The sequence below is a fragment of the Rhincodon typus genome, chromosome 24 (assembly GCF_021869965.1).
Source record: "Rhincodon typus isolate 14 chromosome 24, sRhiTyp1.1, whole genome shotgun sequence".
In the NCBI taxonomy this organism is placed as follows: Eukaryota; Metazoa; Chordata; class Chondrichthyes; order Orectolobiformes; family Rhincodontidae; genus Rhincodon; species Rhincodon typus.
In genome coordinates, this window is record NC_063355.1 from 9,750,812 (window position 1) to 9,769,754 (window position 18,943).

The window sequence follows — 18,943 nt, forward strand, 5'->3', positions numbered from 1 at the left end:
TGTGTGTGTGTGTGTATCTGTCAGTGTGTGAGTGTCAGTATGCAAGTCTCTGTGTGTGTGTGTGTGTGTGTGTGTATCTGTCAGTGTGTGAGTATCAATGCATGTGTGTCAGTGTGTGTGTGTATGTGTGTGTCAGTGTGTGTGTGTGTCAGTGTGCGTCTCAGTGTTTGAGTGTGTCAATGTGTAACTGTCAGTGTTTGAGTGTCTGTCAGTGTGTGATTGTCAACGTCTAAAATTGTGAGTGGTATTTGCAATGCGAGCATGAAGACGTTTGGATGTTCTCCTTACCTCCGATGGTGGGTTGATGGCAGATATATTGAACCCAAACTGGAAACTCCCACCAATTCCTACAGCAAAGATGAAGAATATAAACTTCCTTCTATGGAGCTGCAAAATGAAACAGAAAGGATTGCTGAAAACTGGAATAACATGATTTGAGAATGAACAGCCTCGGCTATAAAACAGAGACTTGGCTGGGGTCTGTGACCAAGTGTTCTTGTCCACCCGGGTATAATGGCCATCAGACAATGGAAAGTCTCTTAATGGATGCTCTCTGCTTTTGCTTCTAAAGTTCAATCTCAGAGCAGTCCAATACTGATCGACATCACAATGTACTGAACCCAGTTACCTGTTATTCCTTCCCAATGTTTCACACTTTGTCACCTGACATCCATGTCATGTCCTTCACTGATGCACGATCTTGCCTTTGATATGGTGCACGAGGAGATTTCTGATTCCTGTCCTGCCAGAGTCATATTCATTCTGACTTGAATCATTGGAGATTATGAGGGGCTTTGAATCAGTGGTATCGCTTTAAGAACCACACGGGAGTTTTGGGAGAATTTACTTTTAATCTCCTGAGCTACTACTGTCAGGAAAGTACTGCCTGAAAACGTACTGAAGCAGAATTAAAGGTAGATTTCAAAAAGCATTCGAGAAGGGAAACATTACAGTAGGGGATTGTGACAAATTGGGTTTTGTTTTATTTGCTACCGGGGCATGGGTATTGCTGGCTGGGCCAGCATTTATTGCCCATCCCTAATTGCCCTTCAGAAAGTGAAGATGAGCTGCTGACTTGAACTGCTGCAGTCTGTGGGGCATAGGGACAGCGTTAGTGAGGAGCTCCAGCATTTTGACCCAGCGACACTCAAGGACCAGTCATAGATTTCCTGGCTCGGATGGTTTTGGGGCGGGATCTTGCTGATGGTGGTGTTCCCAGGCACTCCTCTCAAGGAGGTAGAGGTCACAGATTTGGAAAGTGGTGTTGAAGGAGATTTACAGTGCACTGTATAGATGACACACATTGCTTTCATCATGTGGCAGTGCTGAATAGTGTAAATATTGAAGAGCTGCTTTCCCCTGCATACTGTCAAGCTGCGTGAGTATTGTAGGAGTTGTAGCAGTTCAGGCAAATGTGGTGTATTCCATCTCAATCCTGACTTGTTCTTTATCGATGGTGGATAGGATTTGGGGAGTCAGGACAGGAGGTGAGTTACATACCACAGAATTCCCAGTCTCTGGCCTGCTCTTGTAGCCACTGCGATTATAATCATAGAATCCCCACAGTGCGGAAGCGGGTAGTCCACATCAACCCTCCGAACAGCATCCAACCCAGACCCTAACCCTTACAGTCCTTGTTTCCCATTGCCAGCTTGCACATCCCTGGACACTATGGGGCAATTTAACATGGTCAACCCACCTAACCTGCACATCTTTGGACTGTGGGAGGAAACCGGAGCACCCGGAGGAAACCCATACAGACACGGGGAGAATGTGCAAACTCCACACAGACAGTGGCCAGAGGGTGGAATCGAGTGAGGCAACAATGCTAACCACTGAGCCAACGTGTCACTCAAAGGCTGATCCAGTTGAGTTACAGATCAATGGTATCCCCTGGGATGTTGATAGTGGGAGTATACAGCAATGGTAATGCCACTGAATATCAAGGGGAATGGTTAGATTCAGTCTTAGAGTCATAGAGAAGTACAGCACGGAAACAGACCCTTCAGTCCAACTCATCCGTGCTGACCAGATATCATAAATTAATCTAGTCCCATTTGCCAGCATTTGGCCCATAGCCCTCTAAACCCGTTCCATTCATATACCCATCCAGATGTCTTTGAAATGTTGTAATTGTACCAGCCTCCACCACTTCCTCTGGCAGCTTATTCCATACACATACCACCCTCTGCATGGAAAAGTTGCCCCTTAGGTCCCTTTTATGTCTTTCCCCTCTCACCTTAAACCTATGCCCTTTAGTTTGGACTCCCCCACTTTGGGGAAAAGACCTTGTCTATTTACCCCCTATCCATGCCCTTTGTGATTTTATAAATCTCTATAAGATCATCCCTCAGCCTCCAACGCTCCAGGAAAAATAGCCCCAGCCTACTTAACCTCTCCCTATAGCTTCTTAGAGATAGTTATTGCCTGGCATCTGTGTGGTTTGTATGTCATTGGCTTTATGATCCCAGCTGTAACAATATTGGACACATCAGATCCCAGAGTGAAGTCTGGCTGATAGACCATAAATCTTTATTTTTGCAGTTTGATGGTCAGTCAGCGAACAGTTTCACAAAAAGATGCAATGTATTTTTAACAAAAGAATGTAAGTTTATTCCACAAAAGAAAAGGGAAACAAAACAATTCTGAAAAATTTACCGTAAGTAGCAAGAAGAAAAATAACTATTTTTCCCCATCATTTTCCTTTACACTCAAAACCAATGAAGTGTCATGCAATGTTGCAGGTTTTGCTTTAACAATAAAACAGAAGCTTATTAACAAAATAAACAAAAATAAAATAGAATAAACCAAACTATCTACTTATAATATAAAGTCAAAGATTTTTAAACACAGTCAAAGTTTAATTACATTAATTTCACCACACTCCTTTGTAAACTGAAAAGAAACAAAACAGTTTTTGTGCAATATGCAAAACACCATCCATAAAATACTTATAGCAGAGTTCCTGTATCTAATACCTCAGTAGGTTTGAGTCACTCAGGTTTGCAACTTTTAGGCTAGAACTGCAGAGAATTTCTTTCTGGAGTTATTACACACTGAGCTTCAAGGTACTCAGCTTTAAGTAACCTCTTCAGGGTTTTATCCCAACGTTTCTGTTTGCAGTGTTAGTATCCCAACTAACACTAACTCTTCACTCTAAGGTAGCCTAGTTCACTATAAATCCATTCCCTCTCAGGAACACTGATCTACACACCCACCCTATTCTAAGGACTGTCCAAATCTCAGAGTACAACAACAACCAAAAGTCTTTCTCTCTTTACACAATGGGTGTTTCCCTTAAGCCTAAGAAAAGTTCCAAAAATTTCTAAATAAACCTTGAGGCTCCATTACTTGCCTTGCTGGGTCACAAAACAATTTCAGATAAACAAAAATCTGTCATTGGTGCAAAAAAACCAATTCATTTTAAAGCTGGGCCTCAAAGACTGTATAAACAGAAATCACCATAGTGACAAAAATACTTACAAGGTAATTGTTAATTTCAGATGCACAGAAAAACCAACAAGTTACTAAGACGAAAACAAGAAACCCAAACATACATTTATATAGATAGATATATCACACAGTTCACATCACAAACTTCACTGACATAACTGTAAGGAAAGCTCAGGGCTTCATCTAACACTGCCCACTTAAGCTAAAACAGCTTAAGGTGTAGAATAGAATTTTACAATACAGAAGGAGGCCATTTGGCCCATCATGTCTGTACTGGCTCCTGGAAGAGCTAACCAGCTTTCTTGAAATGTCCTATAGAATCAGCCTCCACCACCCTCCTAGCCAGTGCATTCCAAATCCTAACAACTTCTTTCCAGCTCTGATGACCTGGAGACTACCAAAACTAAATGGCCCTTCTTTTCCTCTGAACTGAGCCTACTCCTGGTCTTTGTCCTCTTTTTATACCAAGTATAAAAGTTAAGCTTATGAAAACATTTCAGCAATTATCTCAACAGGTAATTTCTCTAGCTGTTTTGCTAAAGACACACAGAAAGTAATAGTCACAGAAACCCATTAACCTCTATTTTATAAGCCAAGTTCCAAAGTAATAAGAATACATTATAAAATTTCATCGTGCCAGTCAGCCCAACCTACTCAAACAAAAACAAAAATTACTGGGAAAACTCAGCAGGTTCAGCAGCATCTGTGGAGAGAAAGCGGAGTTCATTTTGGTTCAGTGACCCTTCTTCAGAACCCAAGAGCCTAAAGTCCATGTTGCCCAGATCTTGTCACATATGGTCATGGACTGCTTCAGTATCTGAGGAGTCACGAATGGTGCTGAACATTGTGCAATCATCAGTGAACATCCCCACTTCTGACCTTTACTGGAGGGAAGGTCATTGATGAAGCAGCTGAAGATGGTTGGACCGAGGACACTACCCTGAGGAACTCTGCAGAGATGCCCTGGAACTGATTTTTATTCATTTATTCCTTATTTTGTTGACCCATCATACCAGTGCTGGTTCTAATGAGCTCCTTCTGTGCTGTGCAATTCTGTGATTATTAAACTTTACCATAGTTCATTATCTGCCACACAAATGATTCACTTATTTTCTCTTTCTAATACATGTCAGATCTTAAGACTGCAATACCTACAACTTTTTTTAAATTTCAAAAATATACTTTATTCGTATAAAATCTTTATATGCATACATAGTCACTAGAGCATATGCAGAACAAACAAACCCAAGCCATTTCTTACTTGTACAAAACTATATTTATATATATTTGAGGCACCGGGAGGGTCCGATAACTGAACAGACCCTCATTGTACTTTGGCAGAAAGACTTTATGCAATGATGTCTCCTCACTGTGCCTTAGCAGCAGCTGCCCCAAGCTTTAGTCTGTCCCTCAGCACGTAGTCCTGGACCTTGGAATGTGCCAGTCTGCAACACTCATTCGAGGCCAACACTTTACACCAAAAGACCAACAAGTTTCGGGCAGACCAAAGAGCGCCTTTTACCAAGCTGATGGTCCTCCAGGCGCAGTGGATGTTTGTCTCGGTGTGTGTCCCGGGAACAGCCCTTAGAGCACAATATCCACCAATTTTCGGATCACTACCAGGGGACCCTTGTAAAGGGATGGTGTCACATGACAGTTCAGTCAGGAGTCCCAGTTGTCATGGTATCAGAAATGCCAATGCAAGACACAAGGCTCCTCTAGGTCTGGGCTGGTAGTCCTGTCCTTTCTCTTGTGGCCTGTCCCGGGACACTTTCCCACTGGGTCCGGTTCCTCTGGCTCAGCCCCGGATACGGGGGAAGTGTACCGGATGTAGCTCGCCTCTTATACCGGGAGCGTCTCGGAGGAATTCATCCTCTTCTTCATGTGGTAAAGGCTGTAACATCCGCTGTGTCCATCTCAGACTCTGTGGTTTCTGCGACACTGGACAGAGGGGGAGAACCCACTGGTTTCCAACAGCCTTTCGAGCTGTTCTGAGGGGCTGGGTACGTTTTGCTCTTGCCCCATTTGTGAGTTTGCAGCTCTCATGTGGTCCACGAGCTTGTTCAGGACCACGTCACCTACCCAAACTTTGTACATTACAGGACCTGACCTGTTGTTGACGATGCCTCCTACCCATGCGGGTCCATTTCCCGTGGTCTTGGCACCAAACTTCCTCCTCTGAAGTAAATTGTCTCTCTCGCTTAGAGGAGGCATTTGGCTGCCACTGGCGTTCCTGCTGCAGTTTCAGCCTCTCCCCCAAGGTCTGAGAAGATCATGTTTGACCTGGTGAGGAGTCTTCTCCCCTTCGGCAACTCTGCTGGAGTTATCCCCGTAGTCGCAAGAGGGGTGGTCCGAAAATCAACTAGGAACTGAGACAGTTTGGTATTGAGCATGAAGCTGTAGGCTGTTTCTTTAAGCCTGCCTTCAAAGTTTGGACTGCTCTTTCTGCCAGACCGTTGGACAATCGATGGTATGGAGCTGTCCTTACATGCTGAATGCCATTCACCTTTAGGAAATACTCGAATTCCCTGCTGATAAACGACGGCCCGTTGTCTGGGACCAACATCTCCGGGAGCCTGTGTATTGCAAAAGATGCGCACAGTTTTTCTATCGTCATCCCCGTGTTCGACGAATGAACTCTTTGCACATCCAACCACTTAGAGTGGGCATCTACAGTGACTAAGAACATTCAGGCCATGAGAGAACCTGCATAGTCAATGTGTAACTGAGTCCAGGTCTACCCAGCCATTCCCACAAATGTGGGGGAGCTGTTGGTGGTAATTTTTGCCCTCATTGGCACTCTGGGCCCCACCAATGTGGCTACGTCTGCATCCAATCCTGGCCATCAGACATAACTTCTTGCCAACGATCTTCATTTTGAACACCACTGGATGACCCAGCTGGAGTTTAGCCAGTATCTGGTAGTGACCTTTGCTCGGGACAATCACTCTTGCTCCCTGCAATAAAATGCCATCCTCTACAGTGATTTAGTCTCTCCGGGTCCAAAAAGGTATCAGTTCTAGTTGTGATGGCCCTTTTGTTTGCCCCATTACCACCAGCTGTTTTAGTTTTTCTAGGACGGGATCATTTTGTGACCATGTTCTGATATTGTCAGCAGCGACTGGAAGGAAGTCCAGAAAGTTTACAACCTCTTCCAGGAGAGGTACCAACAGTGGTGTATCTGCCAGTGGAAGGTAGTTCAAGGCATCTGCATTTGCTACTTGGCCTCCTGGATGATGTTCCAACTTGTAATTGTATACACTTAGAATGAGAGCCCAGGTCTTAGTGGGTCTGCTTTGCTATCTCAAGTCCTCATACCGGCAGCAACTACAATGGCTTACTGGCCCAGATCCTGAAGAAAATATTAACCATCTGTGAGAGGTTTGGCTTTGTTTTGGGGCTTTTGCTGTGGGCTGACCTGGAGACCCTCTGGTCAGGATATGTCCTGAGTGAGGCTATGTAACTGCCTTCTCTCAAGTGATGTTCCCGAAGCTCAGTCAGACTGGCGAGTGTGTCCACTGCCATCAATACCCTGTAATTCAGATGCTCCACTTGCTGCATTTTCCAATGACAAAACCAGTTGTCGTGCCTGCTTGAAGTCCAGTTGGGCTTCAGCTCGTAGGCACTTTTACGTGGTTACATCTTAATCCCACTCTCCTCGCCACTGGAATAACCTCACAGAAGCCAGTATCCAGTCACCAAATCACCTTTCATTTACACACGTGTAGTACTTGACTCTGATCCAGCTTCCTCAGAGCCAGCTCTCAGAGTGAACAGAACTCCTGACAGTCCGGCTCTTATCTGTCAGCCAGGGCTCCCTGATTGGACCAGGTTAACAGCTCCAATCAAGGAACTCATATTCTAGGAGGTCCACTTGGTTGACCTTGTTATAACCACTACAATGGCGAAATGCACATTTACATATATGTTATAGCTATGGATGTGACAGAAAAGGCTCCTTCATGGTATCCCATGGCTCACCAGAAACCTCTCCTGCTATTACAGCTTGATTTGCAGTTTCCTTTAGAAAAATTCCTAACTAATGAAATTAAACATCAGTTACAGAACAAATGGGGTTAGCATTAACATCCTCTTGGCCCATGCATTTCTGTCAATAGTTCACCATGCTTTAGTTTAAATAGTGACTACTTTGCCATCAAAGGGCTGTTTAACATGAATGGGGTCCTGAACTCGAGGCTTCACCGGAGCATTAGTCGTGCTGATTAATTCATATTATTCGGAACTCATTCTGACGAAACTAGAATAGAAATGGAAAGAACTGCGGATGCTGTAAATCAGGAACAAAAACAGAAGTTGCTGGAAAAGCTCAGCAGGTCTGGCAGCATCTTCTGTTTTTGAAATTAGGATAGGGTTTGTAATTCTTGTATTTAAGATCCTGTACCTAGGTACCTTTGTAAGTGGCAACTTATAAACTTTTCACTGTAATCATGTGAGTACATTGGCAATAAAGTTAATTCTAATTCTAATTCTAATTCTCATTCTCATTCTAATTCTCATTCTCATTCTCATTCTAATTCTCATTCTCATTCTAATTCTCATTCTCATTCTAATTCTCATTCTAATTCTCATTCTCATTGCTCAAGGCTATTCCTTTAAGCCCAGTCCTACATGTGTGTGGGGAGAAGGGGCTGTGTCTGGGGGATATATGCTGCTTATTTTCACTGGCTGTTCAAGAGGGAGGCCCTGTGAAATGATACAGTCTAAAAACGTGATGTAAAATAAGACCTTTACCTCGGATCTCTCAAATTTATGTCTGGAATAGACGTTATTATTTATTTATCAAGGGTATCAAGGGATATGAGCCAAAGGCAGGCAGATGGAGTTAGGCCACAGATCAGCCATGAGCTTATTGAATGGCAGAGCAGGCTCGAGGGGCAGAATGGCCAACTCATGCTCCTGTGTAAATATTGAGGCAATTTGAAACACTGGTCAGTCTCCCATTGACTGAGAGAAGGCAGTGTCACATTCTTTCCCTACCCTTTAAACATCCCTGAGTTCAGCGATAGGGTTTAGTGCTTCTCCAGGACAATACTTAACTGAATGAATTCTCAATCACTGCTGACTGGAACATGTAACTGCATAGAGTCATACAGCATGGAAACAAGCCCTTCGGCCCGACTCATCCATGCTGATCAGCCTGACAATGTCCCATAGGAATGAAAGGAACAAACCACTGGAAATTTTAAACAGGTCAGGCAGCATGGGTGGGGAGACAGTCAAAGTTCATTAAGATATTGGAACAGGAATAGGCCATTCGGTCTCTCTGACCTGTTCTGTCAAATTTCAACTCCCCTCAGAACTCATTTCTGTGATAAATACCGATGTGGGGAAAACCTGATTGCAGAAGAACAAAAATGATGAGCGGGTGAGTGGACAGGACTTGTTCTGATCTGGAGTTGGCATGACTCAGCAGCCCGGTGCTGTGGGAGCAGCGCCAATTCAAGATTGCTTCCAAAAAACTTAATTCAACCTGAAAAGTCAGGCATGCACAAAGACCTGATGGTGCTGATCACATCTGCTCTTAAAAATGTTAATATTTAATGACACATAGCAATTTAAACAAAAATCCAAAGCATAGGTTTCAGTTGAGTAAGTGCGGAGAGAGCAGGGACTGACAGTTTCAAACATCCAGCTGGTCCTTTCTGGGAACATATCGAACGATGTCACAGGACCTGACCGAGGCTTTCTGGCAATGAGCACGCCCACATTCCAGCCAATGACAGCGGGCTTTGGGAACAGGTGGCTTGCCTTTTGAACATCATGCAACCAGTTTTAGCTTCTTGCCTAAATGTGAAACCAGACAAAAGGCACATTTGCTCCGTGTCAGTACCAGTGTTAAGCACTCAGTAACCAGCCCTCAGTAAATGTTTCTCAGCCCGACCTGCACGTGGATTCAGTTTGAGTTTGATGCCAGCTTGACGAGGTTGCAGGGGGGTGGGGTGGGTTGCAGTGGTGTATGGAAGTAATCCACTAAGAAAATAGAGTGAACTACCCTTGAAGATTCTCAGTGATTTCAGCTCAAAGTTAACTCTATTTGGCCCTCTTTGGATTGGGTGCTCTTTTGTTCCATTTTGCTGTTAGATGACCATGCAAACAATACCCTAAGGGCAAATATTTGCTCCCATTGCTGTTTGACTCAACCCCCATCAACAACAAACCCTACAGTGCTTGTCATCCTTTTTATTACAGTGACTTCCCAATGGACACAAAGCGTTGGATACTGAGGGGAGACCTTATAGAGGTTTATAATATCATGAACAGCACGGATAGAGTGAATAGGTGAGGTCTTTTCTTCAGGATAGGGGAATCCAAAACTAGAGGTTTAATGTGAGAGGGGAAAGATTTTATAGGGGCCTAAGGGGTAACTTTTTCACACAGAAGGCGGTGCGTGTATGGAATGAGCTGCCAGAGGAAGTGGTGGAGGCTGTGATTACAACATTTAAAAGGCATCTGGATGGGTAAATGAACAGGAAGGGTTTAGAGGGATATGAGCCAAAGGCTGGCGAATGGGACTAGATTAATTTAGGATATCTGGTCGGCATGTACGAGTCAGATGAAAGGGTATGTTTCCAGGCTGGACGTCTCTATGACTCTATGAATCTATATTAGATATTCAGACAACATCCTAAGGACAAATATTTGCTCCCATTCCTGTTTTGACTCAAGCCTCCATCAACAACAATCCCTTCGGCACTCATTATCCACTCTACTTTATTACAGTGACTTCCCAATGGACACAAATACCTCACCTTTCCTGGTTGGGGCCACCAGCGCTAACTATCAGATAATATCAGGTCCCAGATGGAACTCAAAGTTGTCTTGCAGACAGTGCTCCCTCCTCCATACTAAACAGTTAGGAGCAGGTGGATTGAAAGTTTGATGGGCCTTGGTATGAAAGTAGCCATTTTTTATCCCCACCCTGGTTAGTCCGCTATGACAGGAGGACTTTCTGAAATGCCTCAATCCTGACAATGAGGACAACATCCACACTCACTGAGAAACTGTGTTGATGCAACCCTCTCAAAATTCATCCGGCTCATTAATGTCCTTTAGGGTAATCAATCTGCCAATTTTACCTGATCTGCGATTCCAGATCCAGAGCAATGTGGTTGACTCTTAACTGCCCTCTCAAATCTCAGAAATGGTTTAATAAGCCACGCATAAGACATATGGAGATGTGCAGAAACTGTTGGTCTGCTCGGTGATACTTACATCCCATGAAGGAATTTAAAAATATCCCCCATTCCATTCCCCACCTGTAGAAAACCCAGGCAGACACAGGGCAAATGTACAAACTTCACACAGACAGTCCCCCGAGGGTGGAATTGAACCTGGGTCCCCAGTGCTGTGAAGTAGCAGTGTTGGCATCTGTGGAGGAAGAACCAGACTTAACTTTTCAGATCAATACCCTTTCATCAGAAGGAAGCAGTGTTAACCCGAAGTGCATTATGCACCTCTTCAAATCCCATTTCACTCCTGTCTTTCTATCTAACATAAAGTGCAAGCTGCAGATGGTATCACCGTGGAATTTTTGCTTTCCATCAGCCCCCTCTTGCTTCACCGTAGCCTTCACCTTTTGCTTTCTGATGCCCAGGACTTGCCACTTTGCCAGTCAGTGCAGCGTCATGATGAAGAATACTAATAACAGCAGCTATGACGAAGGAAACCTTTGACACTCACAACCACTAGTTCAGATGTTTTCACTGCATGCCCCTTAGAGGCAAGATCAACACATGGTGCGTCACTGGGCGTGTACATACTGCAGTGAAAGTGAGGGGAGGGTCAACACATATGCCATCTGCCTGGGTGTTGAGATTGCCACTGAGGGCTGTTACAGAGCACTCTGTTGCAGACTTCAATTAGGCAGAATACAGGAAAAGGCTAGTGAGCATGCAGAAGAGTTGCTCTATGCATTGGTACACCTGCTAGACAGCCATTTGTCATTTCCAAGGAATATGAATGTATCTAGCTCCAAAATGACACAGGACAAGGCGCATGTAGTGTGCCTATCCAGTGCAAGACTGGTGGCCAATCATTGATAACGTTTGGGAACATTCCGAACGGAGTCACTGTGATTTCCCAGATGCAGTAATGCATGGTTAAATGTGAGATGCTGGCATTGTTGCTGGATCCATAATGAAGAATCAGCTGGCATGGAAATTATAGGCAACTGTCTATGTTGATGACCACTGGCAGCACCATCCTTGCCTTGCTTTATGGCTATGGGTCTGGTCTGGAGGAGGTGTCACTGTGTAATAACTAACTCTTTGGTGAATTGCAATCTACTGAGACACCGCTCCTAGTTATGGTGGCGTTTGAAGAGATGCTTTGAATAACTATCTTGTAAAAGTCACCCTACTTCTTCATCTGTCCATCGCTGCCACTCCACTACCTCTGCTTCATCTCTGTCCTGTGCTGCAACCCATAAAACCTGTTGATTTATAGCTTGCTATGTGTGCTAGTTGACTTATTTATCCTGACAGGCAGACAGGGAGGTTGAGAAGGCATTTCGCACGTTTGCCTTCATTGCTGAGACCATTGAATATAATATATCATGTTGAGGTTGTACAGGATGTTGGTGAGCCACTTTTGAAGTACTGTGTCCACAGTTCTTGTCACCCTGCTATAGGAAGGATACTATCAAATCGGAGAGGGTACAGAAAAGACTTACCTGGATGTTGCCGGGACTGGAGAGTTTGAGTCATAAGGAGAGGGTGGATAAGGCTGGGGCCTCCTTCCTGGAGTGTAGGAAGTTGAGGGGTGACCTTATAGAGGTTTATAAAAATCATGAAGGCTATAGATGAGGTGAATAGCAAAGGTCTTTTCCCTAGGGTGGGGAGTTCAAAACCGGTGGTGGCGGGGGGGATATATTCTTAAGGTGACAGGAGAAAGATTTAAAAGGGACCTGAAGGGCAACGTTTTCACATAGAGGTATGTGTGGAATGAGCTGCCAGAGGAAGTAGTGGAGGCAGGTACAGTTACAACATTTAAAAGACATTTGGACAGGTACATGAATAGGAAAGGTTTAGAGGGATATGGGTCAAATGCGGGCAAATGGGACTAGTTTAGTTTGGGAAAAATGGTCGGCATAGATGAGTTGGCCCTAAGGGTCTGTTTCTGTGCTGTATGACTCTATAAGTACCTTTTTGGAAATTTTCTAAGGGCTAGCATTTTGAGCTTGAAAAAGGGCTTGAAAGCTAAGCAACTGAAGTGAACTGGCATATTAAACTAGGGGCAGATCAATAGAGAAGCAGTGGCATTTAAACAGGTATTTCATAATACTCAGAATGAGTACATTATTAACATGAAGGGAGATTTGAAGGTGAGGACCCGCCATCCGTGATTAACTAAAGAAGTTAATGAGAGTAGCAATCTTAAGGAAAAAAAACACATAATTGTACAAAGGTGTGTGGCAGATCAAATGACTATCAGAATATAAAGAATGGCAGATATTAACTGAAAGGTTAATCAGCACAAATAAATGAACGCACAAGAGCAAGCTAGCCAGGAACATAAAAAGAGTAAAAATCTTTACAGGTATCTGAAATAGAGACAATAAGTAAAGTGATCATTGGTCCTATAGAGGGTGAAAATGGGATGTTAATGGGAAATAAGAAATGGAGGATTTAATGCATGAATATTTTAATTTTGTCTTCATTATAGAGGATAAAATAAATCTTATTAATATTTGTAAATCAGGAGGTTGAAGGAAGAGACGAACTTGGAGAAATTATGATCACTATGCAAATGGTTACTAAGCAAACATCAAGCTGTCGATTGATAGTCTCTAGGTTCTAACAGCTTTTATCCCAGGGCCTGGAAAGAGGTGGCTAATCTGGTGTGAATTTTCCAAAATTCATTAGTTTTAGAAAGATTCCATTAGACTGGAAAATAGTAAATTTACCCCTTTATTCACAAAGGGAGAGAGGCAAAAAACAGGAAACAATAGGCCAGTTACTTCGACATCTATCATGGGAAGAGGTTAGAATCAATCATTAATGGGGTTATAATGGGGCACTTGAAAAAATACAAGATCATCAGGAAACATCAGCATGGTTTTGTGAAAAGGAAATCATGTTTAAACAATTTATTAGAATTCTTTGAAGGAGTAACATGCTGTGGTTAAAGGGGTGCCTGTAGATGAACCATACTTGGATTTTCAGAAGGCATTTGATAAGGTATATAAAAGGTTAATGCGCAGAGTGGGAGCTCATGATACAGGAAGTCACATACAAGCACAGCTCGAAGACTGGCCAGCTCTCAGAAAACAGAGAGTGCATAAATATGTTTTTTTCAGATTGGCAGGATGTGACAGGTGGAGGCTTGCAGGTATCTGTGCTTCAACCTTGTGCAGGTTATATCAATTTCTTAGACGAGAAATCAAAGACATTGTGACTAAATTTGCAGGAAGGGCAGCGTTTTGTGACATTGAGATAACAAGGTGACAGTAACAAGGTGTTAGCGAGGTGGGAAACAATGGTAGAATTCCAACGTACAGAGGAGTGTCTGTGTTCTCAGGCATGTGTCACTAAAATGTTGATATGCAAGTACAGCAAGTAATCAAAATGCTAATGAGATGTACGAAAGGACATTGATGAGGCTTCTTTTGGAGCATTGTGTCCAGTTTTGTCACCCTGTTAATGGAAGGATATTATTAAGCTGGAGAGGGTTCAGAAGACATTTACCAGGATGTTGCCAGGAATAGAGGGTTTGAGTTATAAGGAGAGGCTGAATAGGTTGGGACACTTTTTCACTGGAGCGTAGGAGGATGAGGGGTGATCTTACAGTAGTTTATAAAATCATGATGGGCATAAATAAGGCGAATGGCATGTGTCTTTTCCCTACGGTGGTGAATTTTAAGACTGGGGGCATAGTTTTGAGGTGAGAAGGGAAAGATTTAAAAAAGACATGAGGGCAATTTTTTTCCACAGAAGGTGGTTCAAGTGTGGGATGGATGTGGGTACAATCACAACCCAAAAGATATTTGGACAAGTACATGAATAAAAAAAGTTTGGAGAGATTGGGGAGGCAATGGCCTAGTGGTATTATTGCTGAACTGTTGACCCAGAGGCTCAGATAATGTTCTGGGGACCCGGGTTCAAATCCCGCCACAGCAGATGGTGGAATTCAAATTCAATAAATATCTGGAACTAAGGGTCTAATAATAACCATGAATCCATTGTCAATTGTCTGGGGCGGCACGGTGGCTCAGTGGTTATCACGGCTGCCTCACAGCGCCGGGGACCTGGGTTTGATTCCACCTTCAGGCAACTGTCTGTGTGGAGTTTGCACATTCTCCCCGTGTCTGCGTGGGTTTCCTCCGGGTGCTCCGGTTTCCTCCCATAGTCCAAAGCTGTGCAGGCTAGGTGGATTGGCCATGCTAAATTGCCCCTAGTGTTCAGGGATGTGTAGATTAGATGGGGTTAGAGGGGGATGGGACTGGGTGGCATGCTCCAAGGGTTGGTGTGGACTTGTTGGGCCAAAGGGCTTGTTTCCACACTGTAGGGATTCTATTCTATGAGATATGGGCTGGGTGCAGGCAGAGGGAATAGTTTAATTTGGGAAATCTGGTTGGCATGAACTGGATGGGCCGAAGGGTTTGTTTCTGTGCCATATGACTCTATAAGCTTTGGATGTGGTTCAGAGGAGGTTTACTAAGATTAAAACCTGGAACATGTGGGCTCTCAGGTGAGGAAATGTTGGAGGTGCTGGGTGTCTTTCCACTGAAGTTCAGAGGAATGGGTGGGATAATGTGACTGCAGTTTGTAATATCCTAAATAGTCTTTACAAGGTGAATATGAAAAGGATGAGTCCAAAATAATGGGGTGCACAGTTTTAAAAGTAAGGGTGGCCTTTTTTGAACTGACAGGAAGTGAATTATTTTTTTCCCTCTGATTGTTGTACAGTTTTGGAACTCTCTGCCTCACAAGGCAGACACTGTCAGGTCAATAAATAGCTTTAAGGCGAAGGTAGAGAGATTCATGTTAGGCAGGGGGACCAAATGTTAATAGGTGGTAGCTGGGAATATGGAATTCAAAACACAAATCGATCAGCAAACAGATTTTATGGGATGCTGGCATACACCAGCTCCTATTTCAAATGTTCACATCTTTAGGAATTGCCATGGGGCGGACAAATTGGGATTAACCATCCAGGACAAAGCAGCCCGCTTGATTGGCACCACGTTCACAAGCATCCACTCCCTCCAACACCAACGCTTAGTAGCAGCAGTGTGTACTATTTGGGCAGCACGGTGGCTCAGTGGTTAGCACTGCTGCCTCACAGCGCCAGGGACCCAGGTTTAATTCCAGCCTCGGGCGACTGTGTGGAGTTTGCACATTCTCCCCGTGTCTGCGTTGGTTGCCTCCTACAGTCCAAAAATGTGCATAGGTGGATTGGCCATGGGAAATTGTCCCATAGTGTGCAAGCCAGGTGGGTTAACTATGGGGTAAATATGAGGTTATGGGGATAGGGTGCAATATGCTGCAGAGGGATGGTACAGACTCAATGGGCTGAATGGCTTCTATCTGCGTTGTAGGGATTTTATAATTCACTCGAAAAAACAATTCTATGATAAAGATGCACTGCAGAAATTCAAAGGTCCTTAGCACTTCCAAACCCATGATGACTTCCATCTAGAAGGACAAGGGCAGCAGATATAAGGGAACACCACCACTTGGAAGTTCCCCTCCAAGCCATTCACCATCCTGACTTGGAAATATATCACTATTCCTTCACTGACACGGGGTCAATATCCTGGAATTTCCTCCCTAAGGGTAGTGCCTACAGCACCTGGACTGCAGCGATTCAAGAAGGCAGCTCACCACCACTTTCTCAAGGGCAACTAGGGACGGGCAATAAATGCTGGTCAGCCAGCAATGGCCATGTTCCTCAAGTGAATAAAAAACCAGCAATGTCCCCCAGTTGTTACAATGACGTATCACCAGATGAGGAACTCTCTGCCCAATGTTGCCTCTGGTGGCCTTTGTATCTACTGTGAGGTTGCACACTGCCGAATCACAGTGTGGATTGTGCTGACACACTGGCTTCAGAAATCACTGCCACCCACATAGACAGTGGAGGTCCTTACAGAGAACTCTAAAAGGAAGGGGGGGAACGTAACGAGGGAACATAGCTGCCATCAATGTCCTTCAATAACAAGGCAACAATTATTAGCAAAAAACCTTTTCATAACTTTCATAGAACACACCGAGTTAAAACATAACAAGCCCTCAAGCTGAGTGTTCCCACAGCAACCAGACAGCCACTGAGGCTGGATATATTTACTTTTGTACTTTCGTAATAAATTTGTGCTGTACATTGTCCTTAATTTTGCATTTTGCAATTTTACTGTTGCTTTCTAAGCCACTGAAATACATCACTGGAGCCGATTCACATAATTCTGCAAATTTGTACCTACATTCACAGCATGTTATCAACTTCTTCAGGTAAGTTTAGGGTCCCAACATTATACTGTGCAGGTTAGTACTGCGCATGTACACACACACACACGTACACACACATGAACTGACATTTGTACGCAATGCACACACATGCACTCATTCACACTGGCATAGACATCTAGCTAGATATTCATGGACACACAAGCATATGTGTGTATGCATAGATGTAAATGTGAAGGTACATCTGCACAAGATGCTAATACGCACAAACATTTCAACAAATGGGCTTCAGAGTTCCGAACAAATACACCAAGGGAGCAGAGTGGATTAACAATCCTAGATAGATTAAAAATCTACTCCTGCCTTTGATGGTTGCTGTTACAATATTAGCATTTTATACATATGTACACTACAATGTGAAAGTTGCTGAAACCTTTCTGATCTATGAGATTTTAATAGCAATGAATTTGAAACTGGATCAGCTCTGCTGGTTTAACCAGCCTGGTCTATGCTCCAAATGAACAAGTTTTAAATAGGAGGTTAATTGGACTGGGTTCCAGTTATTGTTTGAATCTTTGCTCATCAGGTAGAACTAAAAACTGAGGAATTAAGCTTTTGCATTGCAGCAGGTACAGTGCATTAATACCCCTTCCATTTCAATTCTGATGTAGCCCCCTCTCCCTTTTCCTCTCCCTACATTTTCCTCCCCTTTCGGTGGTCTGTATTGCAGTTAACAAGCTTTGCATGTAAATCAATCAATTGGAAAACATGGGTTATTTACTGGTTATGCTTAATAAATGAAAAAAGATATCGATGATTTGGTGATGGAAAACATAGTCAGAGCACTATGGATATATATTGAAGAAAATCAAGCCTTTCTGCAAAAGCCCAATATCGAACTCTTATATGTGGCAGATATCTGCATATCCAACCCCTACTGTACAGAAAGAGGCCATTCAGCCCATCAAGTATATACTAACCTTTTGAAGAGCTTCTCACCCAGATCCAGCTGCCTACCCTATCCCCATAACCCATGACTAATCCACCTAGCCTACACATCCTTAGACACTACAAACAATTTAGCATGGCCAATCGACCTAACCCACACATCCTCAGACTGCGAGAGGAAACTGGAGCACCCGGAGGAAACCCACACAGACACAGGGAGAACATGCAAACTCCACACAGACAGTCGCCCGAATGGAACCCGAGTCCCTGGCACTGTGAGGTAGCTGTGCTAACCACGGAGCCACCATGCCCACCAACTCATATACTTGGGCTCTGAATTTTCATCACAGTTTCTGCTCTGTTCCCTAAGCAGCTTTCTTCACTTCTCAGCTTACCTACCCACTGATTGGTACTTGACTAACCCCTGTGAATTAAAACAATGACAGCTCACTGCTTTCCATTGAGTGACACCTTAACCATGATCCTGATCAGATTGGGGATCTACATGGGGTCCTTTTCCTACCGGATTCCTGAAAAACAATCAGACAACAGCACTGCTCTCACTGAGAACAACTTACAACCAGAGAATCCAAAAGCCATTGTGTCACAAATGTATTAGAATAGAAACTATGGCCGATCATTTCCTTCCTATTTTTAGAGATTTGGCAGAGGGTTTTGAACTGGCTATAAGCTGAGCGTGCACTAAATGTTTGAAGTGGGAGAAACTGGGGCACCACTCATTCCTTGCTTGCTGTTGTTCCTGCAGAATGTACACTCACTTTTACCAACTTGCTCGCTGGGTGGATTTAAGCCAGGCAGTTAAATCTGTGTATTTTGAAAGAGGGCAGCAAAGATTTGCCCCAGTGCTGTTCAGCATGGTATCATCCCGACTAAGCAGAGCAGAAAATGTCAACGCTACCCACAAAAGAAAGTGCTCATCGTCATAAGCCTTCGCTTTATAATCACTGGCAATTAGTAAATAAACCAAATTTCTTTCAAGGAACCACGTTCAGATGCTCCCTTGAAGATATCAAACCTTTTTGGAACAGATTCCCCTGAAAACAGCAACTGGTCTTCTGGCAGTGAGGCGAGATAAGTTTTCCTGTCTCACGTTTGGA

At 43.7% G+C, this 18,943-nt stretch overlaps 1 protein-coding gene across 1 annotated transcript in view; it reads right to left on the minus strand.

Annotated features, from left to right (window-relative positions):
• The window catches only part of LOC109925932 (solute carrier family 2, facilitated glucose transporter member 11-like), a gene marked incomplete at its 5' end in the record, with an annotated part of 58,685 nt that extends 39,743 nt beyond the window's left edge, over nucleotides 1–18,942 (minus strand). The window contains 2 exons of the mRNA XM_048611700.1: nucleotides 289–387; nucleotides 18,862–18,942. Coding sequence (XP_048467657.1) covers nucleotides 289–387; nucleotides 18,862–18,942 — 180 coding nt within the window. The remainder of the gene's footprint in view (nucleotides 1–288; nucleotides 388–18,861) is intronic.
• Between the last annotated feature and the right edge of the window lies 1 nt (nucleotide 18,943).